The sequence below is a fragment of the Galeopterus variegatus genome, unplaced genomic scaffold (assembly GCF_000696425.1).
Source record: "Galeopterus variegatus unplaced genomic scaffold, G_variegatus-3.0.2 Scaffold242, whole genome shotgun sequence".
NCBI lineage: Eukaryota > Metazoa > Chordata > Mammalia > Dermoptera > Cynocephalidae > Galeopterus > Galeopterus variegatus.
Window position 1 is genome coordinate 186,886 of NW_007726353.1, and position 21,540 is coordinate 208,425.

Below are 21,540 nucleotides of genomic sequence, written 5' to 3' on the forward strand. Positions count from 1 at the left end.
CTCACCCCAGTGAGATTGGCTATAATCAAAAAGATAGAGAATAACAAATGCTGGAAAGGATGTGGAGAGAAGGGAACGCTCCTACACTGTCATCTCACTGCGCCGCAGGTGCCTGTTTCCAAGGCAGAAGGCAAAATGTCAGGAGCAGGATGGAGGGCTGAGTCTGGGAAAGGCCAGCACCAGGAGATAAAAACACGGGGACAAAGACAAGTTGAAGAGGGCACAAACAAAGAACAGAAAAGTAAGATAAGGGGCGGCCTTACAGAATAGGAGAAAAAAAGAGAGAAGTGTTTCAGAGCCTCCAAAGAGACCAAGATGAAGCAGTTTCCTGGGCCACCAACTCTGAGTCCCACACTGTTGGTGGGACTGTAAAATAGTACAACCACTATGGAAAACAGTATGGAGGTTTCTCAAACAACGACAGATAGATCTACCATTCGATCCAGCAATCCCACTTTTGGGTATATACCCAAAGGAATGGAAATCATCATGTTGAAGGGATACCTGCACTCCCACGTTTATCGCAGCTCTGTTTACAATAGCCAAGATATGGAACCAACCTAAATGTCCATCAATGGATGATTGGATAAGGAAAATGTGGTATACATACATCATGGAATACTACTCTGCCATAAAAAAGAATGAAATTCTCCCATTTGCAACAACATGGATGAGCTTGGAGAAACTTATGTTGAGTGAAAAAAGCAAAGCACAGAGAAATAAATACCACATGTACTCACTCATAAGTGGGAGCTAAGAGAGAAAGAAGGAAGGAAAGAAAGACTACAGTGGTGCATTGGACTTGCAGAGGTAGAGCATAGGGTGGCAAAGTGGAGTGGGGGAACGACGGAGTGAGAGGGAAGTTGGTGATTAATTAGGTGGGGGACATGGGGTATAATTACAATTTGTGATAATGGGCATGCTGTCAGAATTGGTCTGGCCAGCACATTTTGGGCACAAGTGGTGACAGCCAGCTTTGTATCCTATGAATATTCATAAACAATGAAAAAATAAATTTTAAAAAAAGGGTCTAGAATAACTCCAAGGATTTTGGCCTGAGCAAGAAGGATATGATTGATTGCTCTCAGCTGATATGGGGAAGGCTAAGAGTAGAACAGCCTTGGGGTGGAATATCAGAGTTCTTACTGAAAGAGGTGTGGGATTACAATGGCCAGAAATACTGTTATGGTCTTCTTTCCTATGTGAGATATTTGATTCTGTTTTATTTTAGGACTTTCTGTTATTACTTATTCAGAATAACAGAATATTTCAATAACCTTTTTTTTCTTTCTACCTGATACTTCTGCTGTGTATGTGGTGTGCCTCTGTGTGTGTGTGTGTGTGTGTGTGTGTGTGTGCATGTGCATGTGTTCTTAACTGCAAATTTCAGCTTCTCTTTATTATCTTAGCTCTTCCAGATGAATTATCTGTGATGACGTGAGTGTTTGGGGGTGGAATGGAGAAAAGCTTACTGAGGCTTCTTCAAAATGAATCAACCTAAGTAGTCAACATTAGAGGATAGTGAAATGATCACATACACAATAGAATGTTATATAGCTACTACATTTGTTTTTTGGAAATTATTTTTAAATTGAGTTTTAAAAAGTACAAAAATTATATAAATATGCATGTTAAATTGAAAATAAATTACTGCTGAATTCTACACACATTGTATCATACAAAGTAAAAGTCTCCATTCCCCACAGGCAATGCTATTATTAAGTGCATCTTAGGATTCTTGATGTCCTAAGAAATGCTTATGATGTAGTTTCAGGTAAAGGAGACAGCATTTGGAATTGTGTGAAAAATGTGATTTCAGGTATGGGTTAACACACAGGCTGATATCCCCTAATCAGCCCCACCAGTCCCTTGGTTCCTGGTGCAGACACTAGCTTGGAAATGAAGATCAAGGGCTTCGGGGCTGAGAAAATCAAGAACATAAGTACTAGGGTCAAAACAAGTCACTATGATGCTGGGAAAACTGCGTATTCATATGCAGAAGAATGAGACTAGACCCCTATCTTTTACCATATACAAAAATCAACTCAAAAGGGATTAAAGACTTGAATGTAAGACCCAAAACTATGAAATCAGTAGAATAAAACACTGGTGAAATGCTTCAGGACATTGGGCTGGACAAAGATTTTTTGTGTGTAAGACCACAAAGGCACAGGCAGCAAAAGCAAAAAAAGACAAGTGGGATTATATCAAACTAAAAAGCTTTTTCACAGCAAAGGAAACAACCAACAGAGTGAAAAGACAATTTATAGTATGGGAGAAAGTATTCATGAACTATCCATCCAAAAAGGGATTAATAACCAGAATATATAAGAAATACAAACAATTCAACAGCAAAAAAACAAAAACAACAAATAATCCAATTAAAAAATGGGCAAAGAATCTCAATAGACATTTCTCAAAAGAAGACATACAAATGGCCAACAGATATATGAAAAAATGCTTAACATCAGTAATCATCAGGAAAATGCAAATCAAAACCATATTGAGATATCATCTCATTCCAGTTATAATGGCTAGTATGAAAAAAACAAAAAATAACAAATGTTGGCAAGGATGTGGAGAAAGGGTAAACTACTATACACTGTTGGTGGGAATGTAAATTAGTACAGACATTATGGAAAACAGTATGGAGGTTCCCAAAAAAACAAAAATAGAAATACCATAAGATCCAGCAATCCCATTACTGGGTATATACCCAAAAGAAAGGAAATCAGTGTGTTGAAAACATCTACACTCCCATGTTTATTGCAGCACTATTCACAACAGCCAAGATATGGAATCAACTTAAGTATCCACCAATGGATGAAGGAATAAAGAATATGTGGTATATATACACAATGGAATATTATTCAGCCATAAAAAAGAATACAGTCATGTCATTTGCAGCAATGTGGATGAGTCTGGAGGACATTATGTTAAGTGAAATAAGCCAGGCACAGAAAAACAAATATTGAATGTTCTCACTCACATGTGGAAGCTAGAAATATTGATCTCGTAGAAGCAGAGAGTACAATAGTAGTTACCAAAGGCTAGGAATGATAGAGGTGAAGGAGGACAGGGAAAGGCTGGTTAATGGGTACAAAAATAAGTTAGATAGGAGGAACAAGTTCTAGTGTTTGATAGCACAGTAGGGTGACTATAGTTAATAATTGATTGTATATTACAAAAGAGCTAGAAGAGAAGATTTGAAATGTTCTCAACACAAAGAATAAAGAAATGATCATTGTTTGAGGTTATGGATATCCCAATTACCCTGATTTGATCATTACATATTGTATACATTTATCAAAGTATCACATGTATCCATCCCATAAATATATACAATTATGTATCAATTAAAAAAATATTTTTTTTAAAAAAGAAAAGGAAAAAACAAGGCACCATTAGCTATAGTAATACTAGAATAGCTTATAGCTGGCTAACCCTCCCACAGATAACAATTAATTGTAGACAAAGTTATAAAAACATATATTTCACATCACAGTCAAACTGTCAAAAGACAAAGAGAATCATGAAAGCAGCAAGAGAGAAGCAACTTGTCACATACAAGGAATTCTCAATAAAATTAATAGTTGATTGCCCATCAGCAACCATGGAAACCATGAAAAAGGGGACATCACTACCAACTTTACAGAAATAAAAAGGATTAAAAGAGAATGCTATAAAGAAATGTATGCCAATAAATTGGATAAAATAGATGAAATGGACAAATTGCTGGAAGTACACAAACTACCAAAACTGACTCAAGAAGAAAGAGAAATAGACTCAAGAAGAAATCTGAATAGACCTATAACAAGTAAGGAGATGTAATCAGTAATCATAAATCTCCCAACAAAAAAAAGCACAGGGCTTCACAAGTGAATATACCAAACATTTAAAGAATTAATATAGATCCTTCTCAAACTCTTCCAAAAATAAAAGCCGAGGGAACACTTAACTCATTCTATGAGGCCATCAATTACTCTGATACTGAAGTCAGACCAAGACACTACAAGAAAACTACAGATCATTATCCTTTATGAATATAGATATAAAAAGTCCTTAACAAAGTACTAGCAAATTGAATTCAGCAGCATATGAGGAGGACTGTACACCACAAACATATGGAATTTATCCCAAAAATGCAAGGGTGGTTCAACAAACAAAAAATCAGTCAGTATAACACATCACGTTAATAGAATGAAGAAAAAAACCACATGATCATCTTAACTGATACTGAAAAAGCATTTAACAAAATCCAACACTCTTTCATGATAAAAATATTCAATAAACTAAAAATAAAAAGGAACTCCCTCAACATGATGTAGGCCATGTTAAGAATTAAATTGCGTCCCCCACCAAAATACATTCAAGTCCTAACCCCTGGGACCTCAGAATGGGACTTTATTAGGAAATAGGATCTTTTCAGATGTAATTTGTAAATTAAGATGAGGTCATTACTGGGTTAAAGTGGACACTAATCCAGTGACTGGTGTCCTTATAAGAAAAGAAAACAGAGACACACAGGGACAATGTCATTGATGATGGGAGCAGAGACTGGAGTGATGCATCTACAAACCAAGGAATGCTGAGAATTGCCAATAACTACTAGAAACTAGGAAGAAGCAAAGAAGGATCCTCCCCAGAGAACTTCAGAGAGATTACAACCCTATTAACAACTTGGTTTCAGATTTCTAGTCCCCAGAACAGTGAGACAATAAATTTGTGTTGTACCCAGTTCGTGGTACGTAGTTAAAGCAAAAAAGAAATAAAAGACATCCAAAATAGAAAGGAAGAAGTAGGATATTATCTCAAAAGACATGATCTTATATGTAGAAAACCCTAAAGAATCCACAAAAAACTGTTAGAGCCAATAAACAAATTTGGCAAAGTTGGAAGACACAAATCAACATACAAAATCAGTTGTGTTCTATACACAAACAATAAACAATCCAAAAAGGAAATTAAGACAACAATTCCATTTATAATGGCATCAAAAAGAATAAAGTACTCAGGAATAAATTTAACCAAGGAGGTAAAAGACTTGTACACTGAAAACCACAAAACATTCCTGAAATAAATTAAAGAAGATATAAATAAATGGAAAGATATCCTGTGTTCATAAATTAGAAGACTTAATATTAAGATTATAATATTACCCCCAAAACAATATACAGATTCAATGCAATCCCTACTGAGATCCCAATGGCATATTTTGCAGAAATGGAAAAACTGATTCTCAAATTCATGTGGAATTAAAAAGGACCCAGAATAGCAAAAACAATCTTGAAAAAGAACAAAGTTGGAGGACTGACACCTCCAAATTTCAAGGCTTATTAAGAAGCTACAGTAATCAAAACAGTATGATAGTGAAATAAGAATAGACATAAAGACCAACAGAATAAAACAGAAAGCCAGAGGGCCGGCCCGGTGGCGCACTCGGTTGAGTGCGGTGCCTGCGAGTGCAGTGGCACTCCCGCCGAGGGTTCGGATTCCATATAGAGACCGGTCCGCTCACTGGTTGAGCGCGGTGCGGGCGCGACACCGAGGGTTGCGATCCCGTTACCGGACACATAAAAAAGACAAAAAGGAAAAAAAAAAAAAAAAACCAGAAAGCCAGAAATAAACCCTCACATCTATGATCAGTGGATTTTCAACAAATGTTCCAAGACCATTTGATGAGGAAAGAACCGTGTCTTCCAAAACTAGTGCAGGAAAAATAGGTATTCACATGCAAAAGAATAAGTTTAGACCCTTACCTTACATCACATACAAAAATTAACTCAAAATCGGGCCGGCCCGGTGGCGCACTGGATAAGTGCGCCGCTTGGGAAGCGCGGCGGCGCTCCCGCCCGAGGGTTCGGATCCCACATACAGACCGGTTCCCGCTCACTGGCTGAGCGAGGCGCGGGGGCAACGCCGAGGGTTGCGATCCCGTTGCCGGTCCCCGGTCCGGTACGGGGGCAACACTGAGGGTTGTGATCCATTGCCGGACACGGAAAAAGACAAAAAAAAAAAAAAAAAATTAACTCAAAATGGATCAAAGACCTATATTTAAAACTATAAACTCTTAGAAAAAAACATGGGAAAATCTTTAGGACATTGAATTTGGCAACAATTTCACAGATATTATACCAAAAGCACATACAACAAAAGAAAAAAACAGACAAACTGAACTTCATTGAAATCAAGAACTTTTGTGAAACAAAGGATACTATGAAGGAAGCAAAAAGACATCCTACAGAATAAGGAAAATATTTGCAAATCATGTATCTGGTAAGGGATTAATACCCAGAATATATTTTTTAAATTCCTAAAAGTCAACAGCAAAAAGAGCTATAAAAGACAGTGAGATACCACATCACAACTACTAGGATGGGTATTAAAAAAACCCAAAAAAACCCTCCAAAAAACAAAAAAACACCAAAAATAACAAGTGTTAGGAGGATATGGAGAAATTTGAACCCTCATGCACTGCTGGTGGGAATGTAATACAGGTTAGCCACTGTGGAAAAATTTTGGCGGTTTCTCAAAAAGTTAAACATAGGGTTAAACATAGAACTACTAGAGGATTCAGCAATTCTTTTTTTTTTGGGATCCGAACCCTCGGACGGGAGCGCCGCCGCGCTTCCCAAGCGGCGCACTATCCAGTGCGCCACCGGGCCGGCCCTCAGCAATTCTAATATTAGTTATATATCCAAAGAACGTGGGGCCGGTCAGTTAGCTAAGCAGTTAGAGCACAGCTTTATAACACCACGGTCACAGGTTTGGATCTTGGTACCAGCCAGCCGCAAAAAAAACCAAAAAGAAATTTTAAAAACTCCCAAACCCCCCAAAGAACTGAAAGGAGGAACTTGAACAGATATTTGTACACCAATGTTCATAGCAGCATTATTCACAATAGTCAAAAGCTGGAAACAACCCAAATGTCCCTCAACAGATAAATGGATAAACAAAATGTGGTGTACACATACAATGTAATATTACTCAGCCATAAAAAAGAATGAAATTTTGATATACACTACAACATGAACAAACCTCGAAAACACAGAGAAATAAGCCAGACACAAAAGGACAAATATTGTATGATCCCATTCATATAAGGTACCTGCTAAAGGCAAATTCATAGGGTTAAAAAGTAGAGGCTATTGGGGCCTGGGGGAAGGGTTAAGGAGGATTCACTGTTCAATAAACACAAAGTTTTTGTTGAGGATGATGAAAAAGTTTTGGGAATAGAGTGTGGTGGTAGTTATACAACATTGTGAGTGCATTTAATGCCACTGAATTGTACCCTCATGAATAGTTAAAAGGACAAAATTTTACATATATTTTACAATCAAAAAGTTTTTAATAAAAAATTTTTTCGACAAAGGCCAAAAAATGAAGGCAAAACACACACACATCACATTATCAGGTAAACGAAAGCTGAGAAATTTGCTGCCAAATGACCTGCCTGACAGGAAGTATTAGTGTGTTTTTCAGGCTGATGTGAAATGATACCAGAGAAAAGCCCAGATTCATAGGAAAAAATGAAGAATTCCAAAAATGAAAAATATGTGAGTAAATACAAATGGCCCTCTTGTTTTTTTTTTTTTCCTTCTCTGAATCTCTTCAAATGACAATGGAATGCTTAATGCAAATATTATAACATTGAATTGTGGTGTTAACACATGAAGATGTAAAACATATGGCAACAACAGGAAGTGTAAATAGAATGACATGGTTGCAAGGTTCTTTACATTTGCAATGATACATGGTACAATATGAACTCTAAGTAGACTGTGAGAAATTAAGAATGTATATTGTAATCCCTAGAGCAACTACCTTTAAAAAACAACAACAAAGAGCTATAGCTAAAAAGCCAGATGAGTTAAAATGAAAGACTAAAAACCGTTGGACCCAAAAGAAGACAATGAAAAAGCTGCAGAAGAACAAAAAAACAGATGGAGCAAATAAAAAGCAAATAGCAAAATAGTAAACATAAATACAGCCATATCAATAATTACAAGAAATATAAACATTACCCACCAATTAAAAGGCAGAGATTGTCGGGTGGATTTTTTAAAAAGCCAGACCCAACTATAAACTGTCTATAAGAGACAAACCTTAAATATGAAGACACAATAGATTGAAAGTAAAAGGACAAAAAAAGATATATCCTGCAAATAATAAGCATATGAATGCTCTTGGGGATATATCAGACAAACTGGACTTCAAAACAGGAAGATTACTAGATATAAAGAGGAATATTTCATACTGATACAGGAGTAAACTTACCATAAATGTGTAAGCATCTAATAATAACAGAATTTCAATATTCCTAAAGCAAAAGTTGACAAAATAATGAGAGAAATAGACAAATCTACAATCATAATTAGAGATTTTAAGACTCCTTTTCAGTAACTGACAGAACAATTAGCAAAAAAAATCAGTAAAGCTATAGAAGATCTGAATGACACTAACAACCACCTTGACTTAATTGATATTTACAGCATACTATACCAACACCTGCAGAATACACAGTCTTGGCTCAGTGCAAATGGAAAGTTTACCAAGGTAGGCATATGCTAGGCCATAAAATAAGTCAATAAATTCTAAGACTATAACCTTAATGAATATGTTCACTGACAACAAAATTAAATTAGAAATAAATAATGTAATGGGCCACAATAATCAACCACATTGTATATCGACAAAATAAAATTTAAAAAAAAAAGAAAGAAATAATGTAATATCTTATTTTAAAATGTTTTTCATTTATTCATTCATTCATTCATTCATTCATTTTGGCCAGCCTGTATGGGACTTGGTGTTATTACACAGCACTCTAACTATAGTGTAGTGTATTAAAAAGTGTAAAATATTTAGAAATCAAATAACACATAGGCCAAAGTAGAAATCACAAGGAAAATGAGAAAATATTTAAAACTGAATAACAATGAAAATACAGTATATCAAAATTTATGGATGCACCTAAAGCAGTGCTTAGAGGGAAATTTATAGCTTTAAATGCTTATTTTGGAAAATAAGAAAGTTTTAAAATCAATGAACAAAATTTCCACCTAAAGAAACTACAAAAAAAAAATTAAACTGAAAGAAAGCAGAAGAAAGAAAAAAAATAAAGAGCAGAAATCCATGAAATAGAAAATAAACACTAAAAAAATCCATTATCATCTTCTAGAAAGGACCCAGGCAAATTATTGTTGTACTGAGAACTCACTTGGCATTTAGTAGAATCAATATGGGCTAATGCTTCTATAAATCATTTGATGTTCAAAGTAATAGCCTGTGTTTCAAGAAAACATACATGAGAAATGCAGCTAAATATATTTTCCTAGGCCATTACTGATCCAAATATTACAAAGGATAAACTTCCCTGAAGACAGCACCTTCATCAAAATTCCCAACACCTTTCATGTACTATGTAACAACTTAGAGCAAATTAAACCAATCTGTCTAGCTAAAAAAGAATCATAGTAGTAACAGAAATAAGGAGCTCTAGGAAAAGAACTAGATTATTCTATAACTTTGGCTCTCTATCATAAATGTTAAAATAATTATTACTGATTATTAAGGTTAACGATCTACAAACTGTGTGGCTAAGACTACTAATGGTCCCACAATTTCCATTCATTCATTCATTCCTTCCTCCAAATGTTAATTGGGTACACCTGACCCAATAAAAACTAGATTTCACAGCCTCCCCTGTAGCTAGTTGTCACCTGCAGCTCCGTACAATCATGTAACTAAGTTCTAGACAATGGGACAAAAGTGAAAGCAGTGTGTGCTCCTCTAGGAAGTCGCCATAAAAACAGGGAATCTTTCTTTCTCCTTCCTATCCTTCCTTTGTGTTCACTTGAATGTGGTTGTGATAGCTGATATCACAGTAAGCCGACTTCCACAGATAGCAAAGCATCAAGACAGAAAAAGCCTATAAATCCTAATAACTGTGGAGTTGCCATAACGCCCCTTGTACTGCCTATATATACAAGAAAAATAAATTCTATCTAGAACCTTTGTTATTTTTTTGTCACTTGCAACCAGTTAATACTAACTGATACAAATTATATTCTTAACCAATGAAAAAGTGACTCATAAATGGGAGGGGAATTTATATCAGTCTCAAAAAGGATGTTTAAAATATTAAGACAGCTAGAGATCATCAAGTGAATTATAGGAAATCCGATGTAACTACAACATTGCCTACTTATTAGCCCAAAAAACAAAAATATACTAACCTGGGATGTTCTGGTATATTCTTCATATAGCCTATCATACTCTTTACTCTTTTCCTGATACTGAGAGTGGTACTCCTGCAAGTTTTTACCTACTGCATCAATGTTATCTTCTTTTACCAACTGATCCTATACAGGTAAACAAAAGAAGTAAAGAATGTTACAATTCTGATGTGTGAATTTTTCCACATCTGTTTTTTTTTTCCAAAATACTTTAATATTTACTTGTACATACTTATGGGGTATAGTATGTTGTTTCAATACACGCGTGTACTGCACAATGATTCACTTAGGGTAGATAGCATAGTTTCGTACCTATTAGTCCACCACTTCCTCCCCACCACCCCCAACAGGCCTCTGGTAACCATTATTTTACCTCTCTACTTCTATGAGAACCATTTTATGTTTTTTTTTTTTTTTAAAGATGACCGGTAAGGGGATCTTAACCCTTGACTTGGTGTTGTCAGCACCACACTCAGCCAGTGAGCAAACCGGCCATCCCTATATGGGATCCGAACCCGGGGCCTTGGTGTTATCAGCACTGCACTCTCCCGAGTGAGCCACAGGCCGGCCCTCACTTTATGTATTTTTAAATTGTATTTCTACTATAGAAGTTTAAGTCACTATGTTAACATCAAGCATGCAAAAGCACTAAGTTCTTTTGCGTTCAACATTAAGATCAGCCTTTAAATCACATCAAAATAATTTATACTTTAAGAAATACAGCATAGGGGCCGGCCCAGTGGCGCACTGGATGGTGCGCCGCTTGAGAGGCGCGGCGGCGCTCCCGTCCGAGGGTTCGGATCCCACATACAGACCGGCTCCCGCTCACTGGCTGAGCGAGGCACAGGAGCAACACCGAGGCTTGCGATCCCGTTGCCGGTCCCCGGTCTGGTACGGGGGCAACACTGAGGGTTGCGATCCGTTGCCGGACACGGAAAAAAAGACAAAAAAAAAAAAAAAGAAATACAGCATAAGTGGGGAACAGAAGTATTTTTCTGTCAAGTAAATAAATATATACAACAGCTATTACAGAACAGTAGCCACAAAATAAGTTCCAGAAATATCTAAAATCTTAAGTAGAAATTTTAAATGACTAGATTTCTTTTTTCTTTCTAACCGATAAGCCTGTAAAGTAGAATCAAACGATGCTGTTAAATAATGACTTGCTCAACAGCCCCCAAGAACTTCTGTAAGCATACCTGTTGGTATCTGGACACTGGGTACATCAGCTTCACATCAAGTTTGGGATTGTACTGAGCAAGAGATTCATGATGATAGTGGTTAATGAGCTCCACCACAGAATTAAATGTCAGAGGATCAGAAAAGCCATATTTACCATCCCGATGATAAATCTTTATTAACTTATTATTGCCTCCCTTCCTGTGAATAAGAAGACAACAACTGTAGATTTTTCTCCCCAAAATTCTATTGAAGTACTACTTTCATATGAAGATATGAGAGGTTAGTATCACATAATTAACAAGTTTTACTATGTTAATGAGTGAAAAGGCATATGTAATTATGTGTGTGAAAGTGTAAATAATATCATATTGTCAAATCTGTTTCTTTTGTCCATAAAATACCTTGGTTATTGAAGGCCAACATACCTACATTGCATTAAGTATCAACAAATTTAGCAAAAAAATCACTTAAGAAGAATCTAAAACAGAAGTAAATTATATCTTTTGTTTATTTTCTGAATTAATTTTCTGATTTAAATTCTATCAATATTTTTTCATGGAGAACAGAGACAATCTCTTTGGGACCTAAAGATATGTAATCATTTGTCTTTGGTGAGGGGGAAGCAGAAGCCACTTCTATATGAAGAGGATGATAAATATTTGTCACACAAACACCGACATACTCAAGATTTTATTGTCACTGCACAAACATAATTAAGCTCCTTGAATGATTTACAGTTGGGTAATTAATCTAGCACCTTATATTATTTTGTCATTTATACTTGCTTATAATTCTTGGAAATGACTATTTATTTAGGCCATCAAAACATGTAAATGATCAAGTCATTCAACTGTTTTACAAAGGATAGCTTTTGAAGAACCATGTATATTAGATAGGTGTAATTTGATGCTTGAATAGTTCAGACCACCTTTGTTTACTGAGTCATATCCAAATGGTCCCTTAAAAGACAATTTATAACCCAAGTTTAAAATAGCAATGTTTTGCAAGTCCCATAAGGCATAATCTAAAACCATAGTAGGTTGATTCATTACATCATAGCAAAATACTGTACCATTCCCAGACTTAGTGGAAAAAAATATGCCTCCATATCTCTTTATGCTATGCTATTATTACACATGATAAATGAGGCATTGGGATTTGTGAAAGGTCAAACACAATAGGTTTGAACCTACAGAATGATTTAAATTAAACAATGCTTAGAAGATCAGTATTTAGATGGATGATGAACTACTCCTATAAAATGTACATTAGAAAGGCCACCTAATCATATGTACTTACTATAGGTGTGTACTCCCATACATATACTCACAATAAGTGCAAGCTCAGTCTCTGCTAAAGTGAAAAGGCACTCATTCATTGAAAAAAAAAAAATGTGTTGAAAATCTACTATGTGCCTGGAATTAAACTGCAGATACAATTGTAAACAAGCCAGATACAGTCCATGCTCTCATGAAGCTTCTATTTTAATAGCATGAGGAACATATCTCCATCTTTCAGTTTATTAAAGAAGATAAAAAATTCCTCAAGACAGAACATAAAAATAACAATTAGATATATCAAATGGTAATAAGTCTTATGGAAAAAAATAAAGCAGAGTAAAGGGAAGAAATACTTCTGGCAGTAGAGGAATTGCCATTTTATACATGTTGCTCAAGAAAAACCTCTCTGTTCTGGTGACATTTGAGCAGAGTCCTAAATGAAGTGAGGGAGCTAACACAGCAGATATCTGAGGGAAAGGTTTTCTAGGTAGAGTGAATAGCAAGTACAAAGCCCCTGGGGTAGGAGCCTGCTTGGCATGTTTAAGGAACAGCAAGGAGGCCAGTGATGCTGGGGCTGAATAAGCAAACAGGAGAGAAGTACAAAATGTAGTGAGAGATGTAAAAGCAGCTTACCCTGTAACAACAGCCCACTGGCTATTGTAAAGACATTGGCTTTTACTGAGTGAGATGGGGAGACAAAAGAGGGTCTTGAGCAGAATGATGTAATCTATCTTGTGGTTTAAAAGACTCACACTAGCTGCTCAGTTGTGAAAATAAATATTGTTCGAAGTGGCCAGGGGTAGAAGTGGAGAGAAGAGTTGGGAGACTACCATAATAATCTAGGTAAGAGATGATGGTGTCTTGGACGAGGGAAGCAGCAGCGGAGATAATGAGAAATGGTGAGATTCTTAATATATTTTGAAGAGAGAGCTAACAGGATTTGCTGAAGGCTTGGATATGGGTATTTAGAGAAAGAGAAAAGATAAAGATGACTTCAAGGTTTTTATCTTAATCAATCAGAAGAATGGAATTGTGCATTTATTGATATGACAAAGGCAATATAAAAGGAAAAAAAGTTTGGTTTTAGACATGTTAAGTTTGAGATGCCTACTGAACATTCAAAAGCATATAATTTAGCAGCTTACTTAAAGAGTCTAAAGTTCAGGAGAAAGGTCTGGGCTAGGGATATAAATTCAAGAGTTGTCAGCCCATAGATGTTATCTGAAGATGAGCATAGTTGGACAAGAGAAGAGATCCAAGTTCTAAGTCCTGAGGTATGCAGATGTTTAGTAGTCAGGGATATGAGGAAGGACCAGCAAAGGAAACTGAGAGGGAGCAATTAATGAAGTAAGAGGGGAACTCAAAGTGTGATATCCTAAAAACCAATTTTTCTTTTTCTTTTTTTTTTTTGGCAGCAGAATGGTACGGGGATCCAAACCCTTGACCTTGGTGTTATAACACCACGCTCTAACCAACTGAGCTAACCAAGCAGCCTGAAATGCTTTCAAAAATTGGTTTGACTGGCCAGTTAGCTCAATTGGTTAGAGCGCGGTGTTATATCACCAACATCAAGGATTTGGATCACCGTACGAGCAAGCCACCAAAAAAATAAAATAAAAAGCATTTCAACAAAGGAAATTATCAACAGGGTTTGGCAAAGTAGAGATCACTGGTGACCCTGACTAAATGGTTTCAGTGTAAGCCACACTGGAGTGGATTCAAGAAAATGAAAGAAGAGAGAGAAGAAATGCCCATAGACAACTGTTTCCACAAATAGTTGTAAACGAGAGCAGAGAAACAGTGAAGTAGCTAGAAAGAAATATATAGGGTCAAAGGAATTTTCTTTATTATTTTAAATGAGAGATAATACAGCATATTTATATGCTGATGGGAATGGCTCAGTAGAGAGACAAAAATTGTTGATCCAAAAAAGAGGACAAGATAATTCCTAGAGTGATGTCCTTGAGTGGATTAGAGGGATGGGATGGGATCCAGTCCATAAATAGAGATGTAGACCCCGGACAAGGACATGATCCACTGAAACAGGAAAAGGGCAGAGCATTCACATTAATGTGCAAACATGTTGATAGCTGTGGCAATAGGAGCATAAGGGAGTTCTCTTCTGACTGTGAACAAATTCCGATGAAACAGGAAGCAAGTTCTTTAGGTAAAAGGGGGAAGAACAGTTGTCAATTTGAAGAGAAAAAAGAACATGAAATTGTCATCTAGGAAAGTGGAAAGGCAAACGGATTGTGGAAATACAGAAGTTAAGTTGAGCAGTACTACAGGCCCACTTAAAGTTGGTAGTCATGAATTTAATGTGAGAACAGTCAGTGTGACAGTGTCTTTCTCCACATTCAGCTGTCCAGGTATAAGCAAAGCATAGATGGTGAGCTGAATTTAACAAATGTTGGAATTTAGTTAGGTGACTACAATGGAGGGAGAGCAGAGCAAGTTTGCTGAGGATATATAGGGTAATTTTAATAATGGACCATGGACTTTAATCATAGAAAGAGAGAAGTGAAGACATGAAGGAACTGAGGATTGGTGAATTTTTAATTACATCTCTCTCTCTCACTGTAATCTTCTCGAACAGTTAGAATTATAACATTCGTCCTTATATTCCAGCACCTGGCCCAATGCCCAGAAGATAGCAGATTCTTAAAGATCTGCTAAGCATCCAGATTTTCTACAATGAATACTATTTACCTATTTAAAAAATAATGTTTATTGAACTGAAAAACCTCTACTTCTTTACTGCCTACTCTCTGCAGTCTGGTTTCACTCTTTCTTCTCATTTGAGGGTCACCAATGACTTTTACCAAATTTAGACTCTCCCCTTTCCTTCTATCCCAGCCCTTCCTCCTCCCTCCCCCACCTTCCTTCTTAATATTTCATCCTCCTGTGACTTTGACAACATTACTCTTCTCTTTCAACCTCAAACTATTCTTCTTCTGTCTCCTTCATGATTCCAAACACAGTTATTCCCTAAAAAATTTTGCCTTCAGCCTCTACCTTTTTTCCCCCCTCTATATACTCTTTCTTTAAAATCCCATTTACTCTATGCATATGGTACCTGACTCTTTTTGTAGCCCTATACTTCCTCATAAGCATTAAGCCTACATTTCTAGCTATATTCTAGATACATTTTTACCTGGCAGATCTGGAGCAGCTAAAAATCAACATCTATCCCTTCTTCCTCAATAAAACAATTGCTCCTGACTTTCCTATTTCTATAAATAGCACATTCATTCTAAGCCTAGAAGGCTCAAACCAGCCATCTTCAACTTCCCCCCAACCTCAAATGTATTCTATTGCCAAATCCCTTGTGGTCTTAACTCCACACTGCCTTTTAACTCCTCAACTCCTTTCCTAGAGCCACTAACCTAGGTAATTGATAATAATAATAATAATAAATAATAATCATTTGATCATGTCATTCCCTATTTAAAACTCTTCATCAACTTTTTTTTTTTTTTTTTGCACTTAGAAATAAGATTCAAATTCTTTACCATGGCCCATTAAGTTCTCTGTATCTTGCTCCTTCTCCCTTTCAGTTTCATATCCTACTACTCTCTGGTTCACACTGTAAGCTTGTCACAATGGTCTCTTTATTCATCACATCCACCAAATCTTGCCCAAATCAGTCTTTGCATTTTCTGTTCCCTTTCCTGGAACACTTTCCTGGCTGGCTCTTTTAATTCTTCAGTTCTCAGAGATCCTCTCCTCAGAGAGGCCCTTCTCAAAACTATCTTAAATTCCATTTCCCTAAGTTCTCTATAATATAATCCTATGTATCTTTACATAACACTTCATATACTGTGAAGTTATCTCATTTCTTTTTTGTGTTTATTTTGTCTTTCTCTCCTCAATCCTCCCTACCCCCACAAGAATATAAACACTAGAGAAGAGAGACCATGTCATTCTTCTTCATCATTTCCTTTGCCTAGAACAGTATCTGAAACATGTGGGCACTCAGTAAACATTAAATGATTAAAGAATAAATCCTATTCTGGATCATCATTTCCTCTGAATTCATAATAGCTTTCTAACTCTTTACTAGTATCTGTCCTCTTTTATTCTTTCTACTAAAATATAGTCTGATCATAACTTCTGTGCTAAAAGAAAATACAGTGTTTCCCCCTGCCTATCCTTAATATTAAATACAAACTCCAAATTTTAGAATTCAAGGCCCTTTTCAACATGACCCCCTTTCAACCTTCTACCTTCAACCATTTCCTCCTCTTTACAAACTTTACCCTCTAGCCAAGCAACACTGCATCTCACAAAACATGGCTATAATTTCTTGCCTCTAAATCTTTGTTCCTATTGTCTTCTATTCCTGCTGCAACTCCTCTCCCAGTTTCTACATGTCCAAACCTATCCCCTCATTAAGATAGACTGCAAATGTAATTTCTTCTATGAAGGTCAGCTTTCTATATTCTCTCTTGGCTTTTTTATTGAAAAATAACTAATCAAACATATTTGTGGGGTACAGAGTTGAATATCAATACCTGCATACAATGTGTGATGATCAAATTAGGATAATTATCATGTTCATCATTACAGAAAGTAATTCTTTTAATGATTTTCTATATTCTCTCATTTCCTCCTTTCAGCCCCCAAAGCATTTTGTTTGAACGTCTCCTGTTATTTTAACTTTAATTCAAAGCAATTTTCTTTTTTTTTTTTCTTTTCTTTTTGTCTTTTTTTTTTTTACTGACCGGTACAGGATCGCAACCCTTGGTGTCATGCCCGTACCGGGGACCGGCAACGGGATCGCAACCCTCGGTGTTGTGCCCACACCGCGCTCAGCCAGTGAGCGGGAACCGGTCACCACATGGGACCCGAACCCTCGGCGGGAGTACCGCCGCACTCCCAAGCGGCGCACTCTCCAGTGCGCCACCGGGCCGGCCCCAAAGCAATTTTCTTATTCCCTCACTAGCCTATGTGTTCCTTAAGACAAAAGTTTTAACTCATTGTTAGATCCCCTACAGAGTAACTAGCACTGAGCGATAAGTATTTATTAAATTGAATAAAAACCATTACTTTTCTGCCTAGCAAAAGCCATCAAGGACCAGCTCAACTGTCACTTCCTCTGAGAAACCTTCTCTTTATCTTTCTCTCGTTTATTGTCCTTCATTCAAATATTTACCGAGCACCTACTATATGTCAGATCTTGTGCTAGATACATGAAAGCTTTAGAACATTCTTGCCAATGTCTACCAACTGATGAAAAAACAAAATGGAATATATACATATAATAGAATATTATTCACCCTTAAAAGGAATGAAATTCTGACACACGCTACAACATGGATGAACCTTGAAGACCTTATGCTGAATGAAATAAGCTAGATGCAAAAGGATAAATATATGATTTGATTATATGAAGTACTTAGAATAGTCAAATTCATAGAAACAAAGTAGAAGAATGGTTACCAGGGTTTATGGGGAAGAGGAAATTGGGAGAACCCTGATATAACACTTAGCACACTGCATTAAGGTATAGCATATGTGTATCTCTCCTATTCAACTATTACAAACGTGGACTGTGAACTCTTGAGGGTATAACCATGTATTCATATCCATATTCCCACTCCTAGCACAGTACCCAGCACAAAGATAATCCTCTAAACTTTACAGCTGCTCAACAATAAAATTAACTATTTCAAAAGGAAGATGCTAGCTCCCTATGACTGAAAGATCAAATGGCCCTGTGAGAGATATATCTATGTGTGTATATATATATATGTTTTTATTCACAGTTCCCAGCTTTCCAAAGCAAGACTCTAATCTTCTCCTGCCTTTCTGTCTTGGAGCTGGCCACACTAAATTCTCTGAAATACCTTGTCTGACTGTAGGTTATAAGATCCCCATATCAAGAGTGGTCTGGTCCCTTGCCCCAGAGGAAGAAATGCTGCACAGAGAGGCTAAGAAGAATCTGAACAGATGGATTTTTCTGGGTTTACCTACTCAGTCTATTAGTATTAGATCATATCTTTTTGTCCAATCACATTTCTATACAGTTGCCCACGCTTCAGTCATGCCTATATAATGAAGTTTCCATAAAAATCCAAGAGTACAGGGATCAGGGAGCTTCTGGATGGCTGAACACATGGAGGTTCCTGGATGGTAGTGTGCCCAGGGAGAACATGAAAGCCTTGTACCCCTTCTCTCATACCTCTCCTATGTATCTCTTCATCTGTATCCTTTGTAATATCCTTTATATTAAATGGGTAAACATAAATAAGTGTTTCCTTGACTTCTGTGAGCTACTCAGCAAATTAACTGAATCCAAGGCGGGGGTCGTGGGAACCCCAATTTATAACTGGTCGGTCAGAAGTTCAGAGGTCTGGGCTTGCAACAGGCATCTGAAGTGGAGGACAGTCTTGGGAACTGAGCCCTCAACCTGTGGGATCTGACACTATCTCCAGGTAAATAGTGTCGGAATTGGAATTGGAGGACACCCAGCTGGTGTCTGCTGAAGAACTGATTGCTTGCTTGGCATGTGGGGAGAAATGCCCACATATCTGGTGTCAGAAGAGTGTTGTGAGGATACAGTGGGAAAAACTGAACTGAGTATGGTGTTTTTTCTCATTTAGGCCCTTTCTGAGAAATGCTATTCAAACAATTCCTACATCTGAAGAAACCCAGTTGCACTAGGTAACATTAAAGAACCCTTCCAGATGTAGGACTCTAGCATGAGAATTCTCATCATGGCCCTAGACTAGAAAGCAGTGAGTGGGACCCTTTGCTTGCCTTTGTTCCTGAGCAGTACTATCACTTCAGATAAGTTACATATAACTTTCACAGGCTCCTTTCCTCATCCATAAAATACAAAAATTGTTGCTTTTAGTTAGTTGCGATTAGGAATCTAGGTGTAAAATAGCACCCAAGTGTGGAATTAAACCATTTTCCAGATAAATAAGAAAGACATTCATCCGTTTAATAAATATTTATTAGACATGTATTATCTATTGCCTGTCTATTTTCAGGCACTAATCTAGGTACTGGGGATAAAGCAATGATTAAACAAAGTTCCCACTCTCAGGGAACTTACATTCTAGTGGGGTGAGAAAGACTAGGTGAGAGAAGAATATAGTGAGCAGCCCATACAGAGAAGTAAACTGAGCAATGTATATCCTTGGATGGCTACTTTAAATTGACTGGTTAGGGAGGCCTGAAGAGGAGACATTTATGCAGAGATCTGAATAAAAAAAAGGAACCAACCATGCAAAGATCAGGAAAAAGACCATTACAGTAGATGGTACAGCTATTGCAAAGGCCCTAAAGCAGGAAGGCGCTTCATACATATGAGGTACAGAAAGGCTAATGAGGTTGAATGCAGTGGATAGAGAGAGAGACAGAGAGAGAGAAAGAAGCAAGAGATGAGGTATAAAGTAGAGGCCAGGTCAAACAGAGTTTTGTAAATTAGAATAAAATTCAAATTCTTTACATTAAATGCAGTAGGAAACTCTTATTAAAGAGTTTTAAGCAAAAGAGTAATCAGACTCATATCTTAAAATGATCACTCTGACTGCTGTGCAGAAAATGATGAATAGGAGTGGGCAAGATCTAAGTTGGAAGATGCTGGGAGGCCTTTTAGGAGGTGATTGCAAAAGATCAGGCAAGATGATGGTTGGCTTATATTTGGATGGTAAAGAATTACAGAAAGAAACGTGAGGAGATTCCAAACATAGATTTGGAGAAGAGTTAGCAGGACTTGCTTCCTGATGGAATGCAAGTGAGGGAAAGAAAGGAAAAAATGATTTGTGGTTTGAATAACTATAGAGTACTATTTCTGAAAAAAGGGAACTACTAGAACAGACTGGGTATGGGGAGTAAGATTAGAAATCAAGAATTCTGTTTGACCAAGTTAAAATTAGTATATCCCTTAATTATATAATTGGCAAGGTCAAGTAAACAACTGGATATGTGCCTCTAGCATTCTGAGGTTAGAGTTGAGATGAGGTTTATGCATCATCACAAATCATAGCTGTATGTTAAAGTCATGGGACAGGACAAACTCACCTTGGGAGAATGAATACAAAGGAAAAAAGAAAGGCCCAAGTCTGAGCCCTGGAACATTTAACATTTAGATATTGAGCAAAGGAGTAGCCTAGAGTTAGGAAAAAAGTCAGGAAAGTGTGATGTCATAATAGCCGAGACAACAAACTGTTTCTAGGAAGAAGTGTCTGTGACTAATGCTGCTAAGAGGCCAGGAAAAGTAAGAAGAGAGAAGTGGCCATTGGTTTAGCAGTCCCTGTAGAGTGGTAGAGACCGAAGTCTGACTGGAGTGGGAATAAAACTGTGTTCAGTGAACCACTGTAGAATACTGATTATTCCTCAGCACAATTCAAGTAAATGCTAAGGTATTAACTTCTTAATATCTTTACCAGAAACTAATATAGTGCCTCCAAATTTCTGGAATAAAATATGGCATTATTTTTCCTAATGATACTAGGCTGGAAAGGCAGCAAAGAGCCAGATAAATCTGAATTTGAACCCTTCCTCTGCCACTTTCTAGCTACATGTCTTTAGGCAAGTTCCTAACTACGTAAAGCCTCAGTTGCTTCACCTATAAAATGGTAATAGTAACAACACCTACCTCATAAGGTTGTTGTAAAGAACAGATGATATATTGCATGTAAGGTGCTTAGAACAAGGAAGTTAGTAGTTATTGTTGCTGTGGTTATCGTTTTCTTTTCATTGGACAGTCCCTTATTAAAAAATCATAAGACTTAATCGTAATTGGGTTATTATAACCATTAAAATTAAATGTAGAAATATCTAATGCAGTTTTTCTTAATCTTTTTAAGAAATATATGCTCCATCTT

At 36.8% G+C, this 21,540-nt stretch overlaps 1 protein-coding gene across 1 annotated transcript in view; it reads right to left on the reverse strand.

Annotated features, from left to right (window-relative positions):
• The window catches only part of PIK3R3 (phosphoinositide-3-kinase, regulatory subunit 3 (gamma)), a 96,187-nt gene that overhangs the window by 20,252 nt on the left and 54,395 nt on the right, over positions 1-21,540 (reverse strand). Inside the window, 2 exon segments of the mRNA XM_008566436.1 lie at positions 10,239-10,364; positions 11,438-11,618. Coding sequence (XP_008564658.1) covers positions 10,239-10,364; positions 11,438-11,618 — 307 coding nt within the window.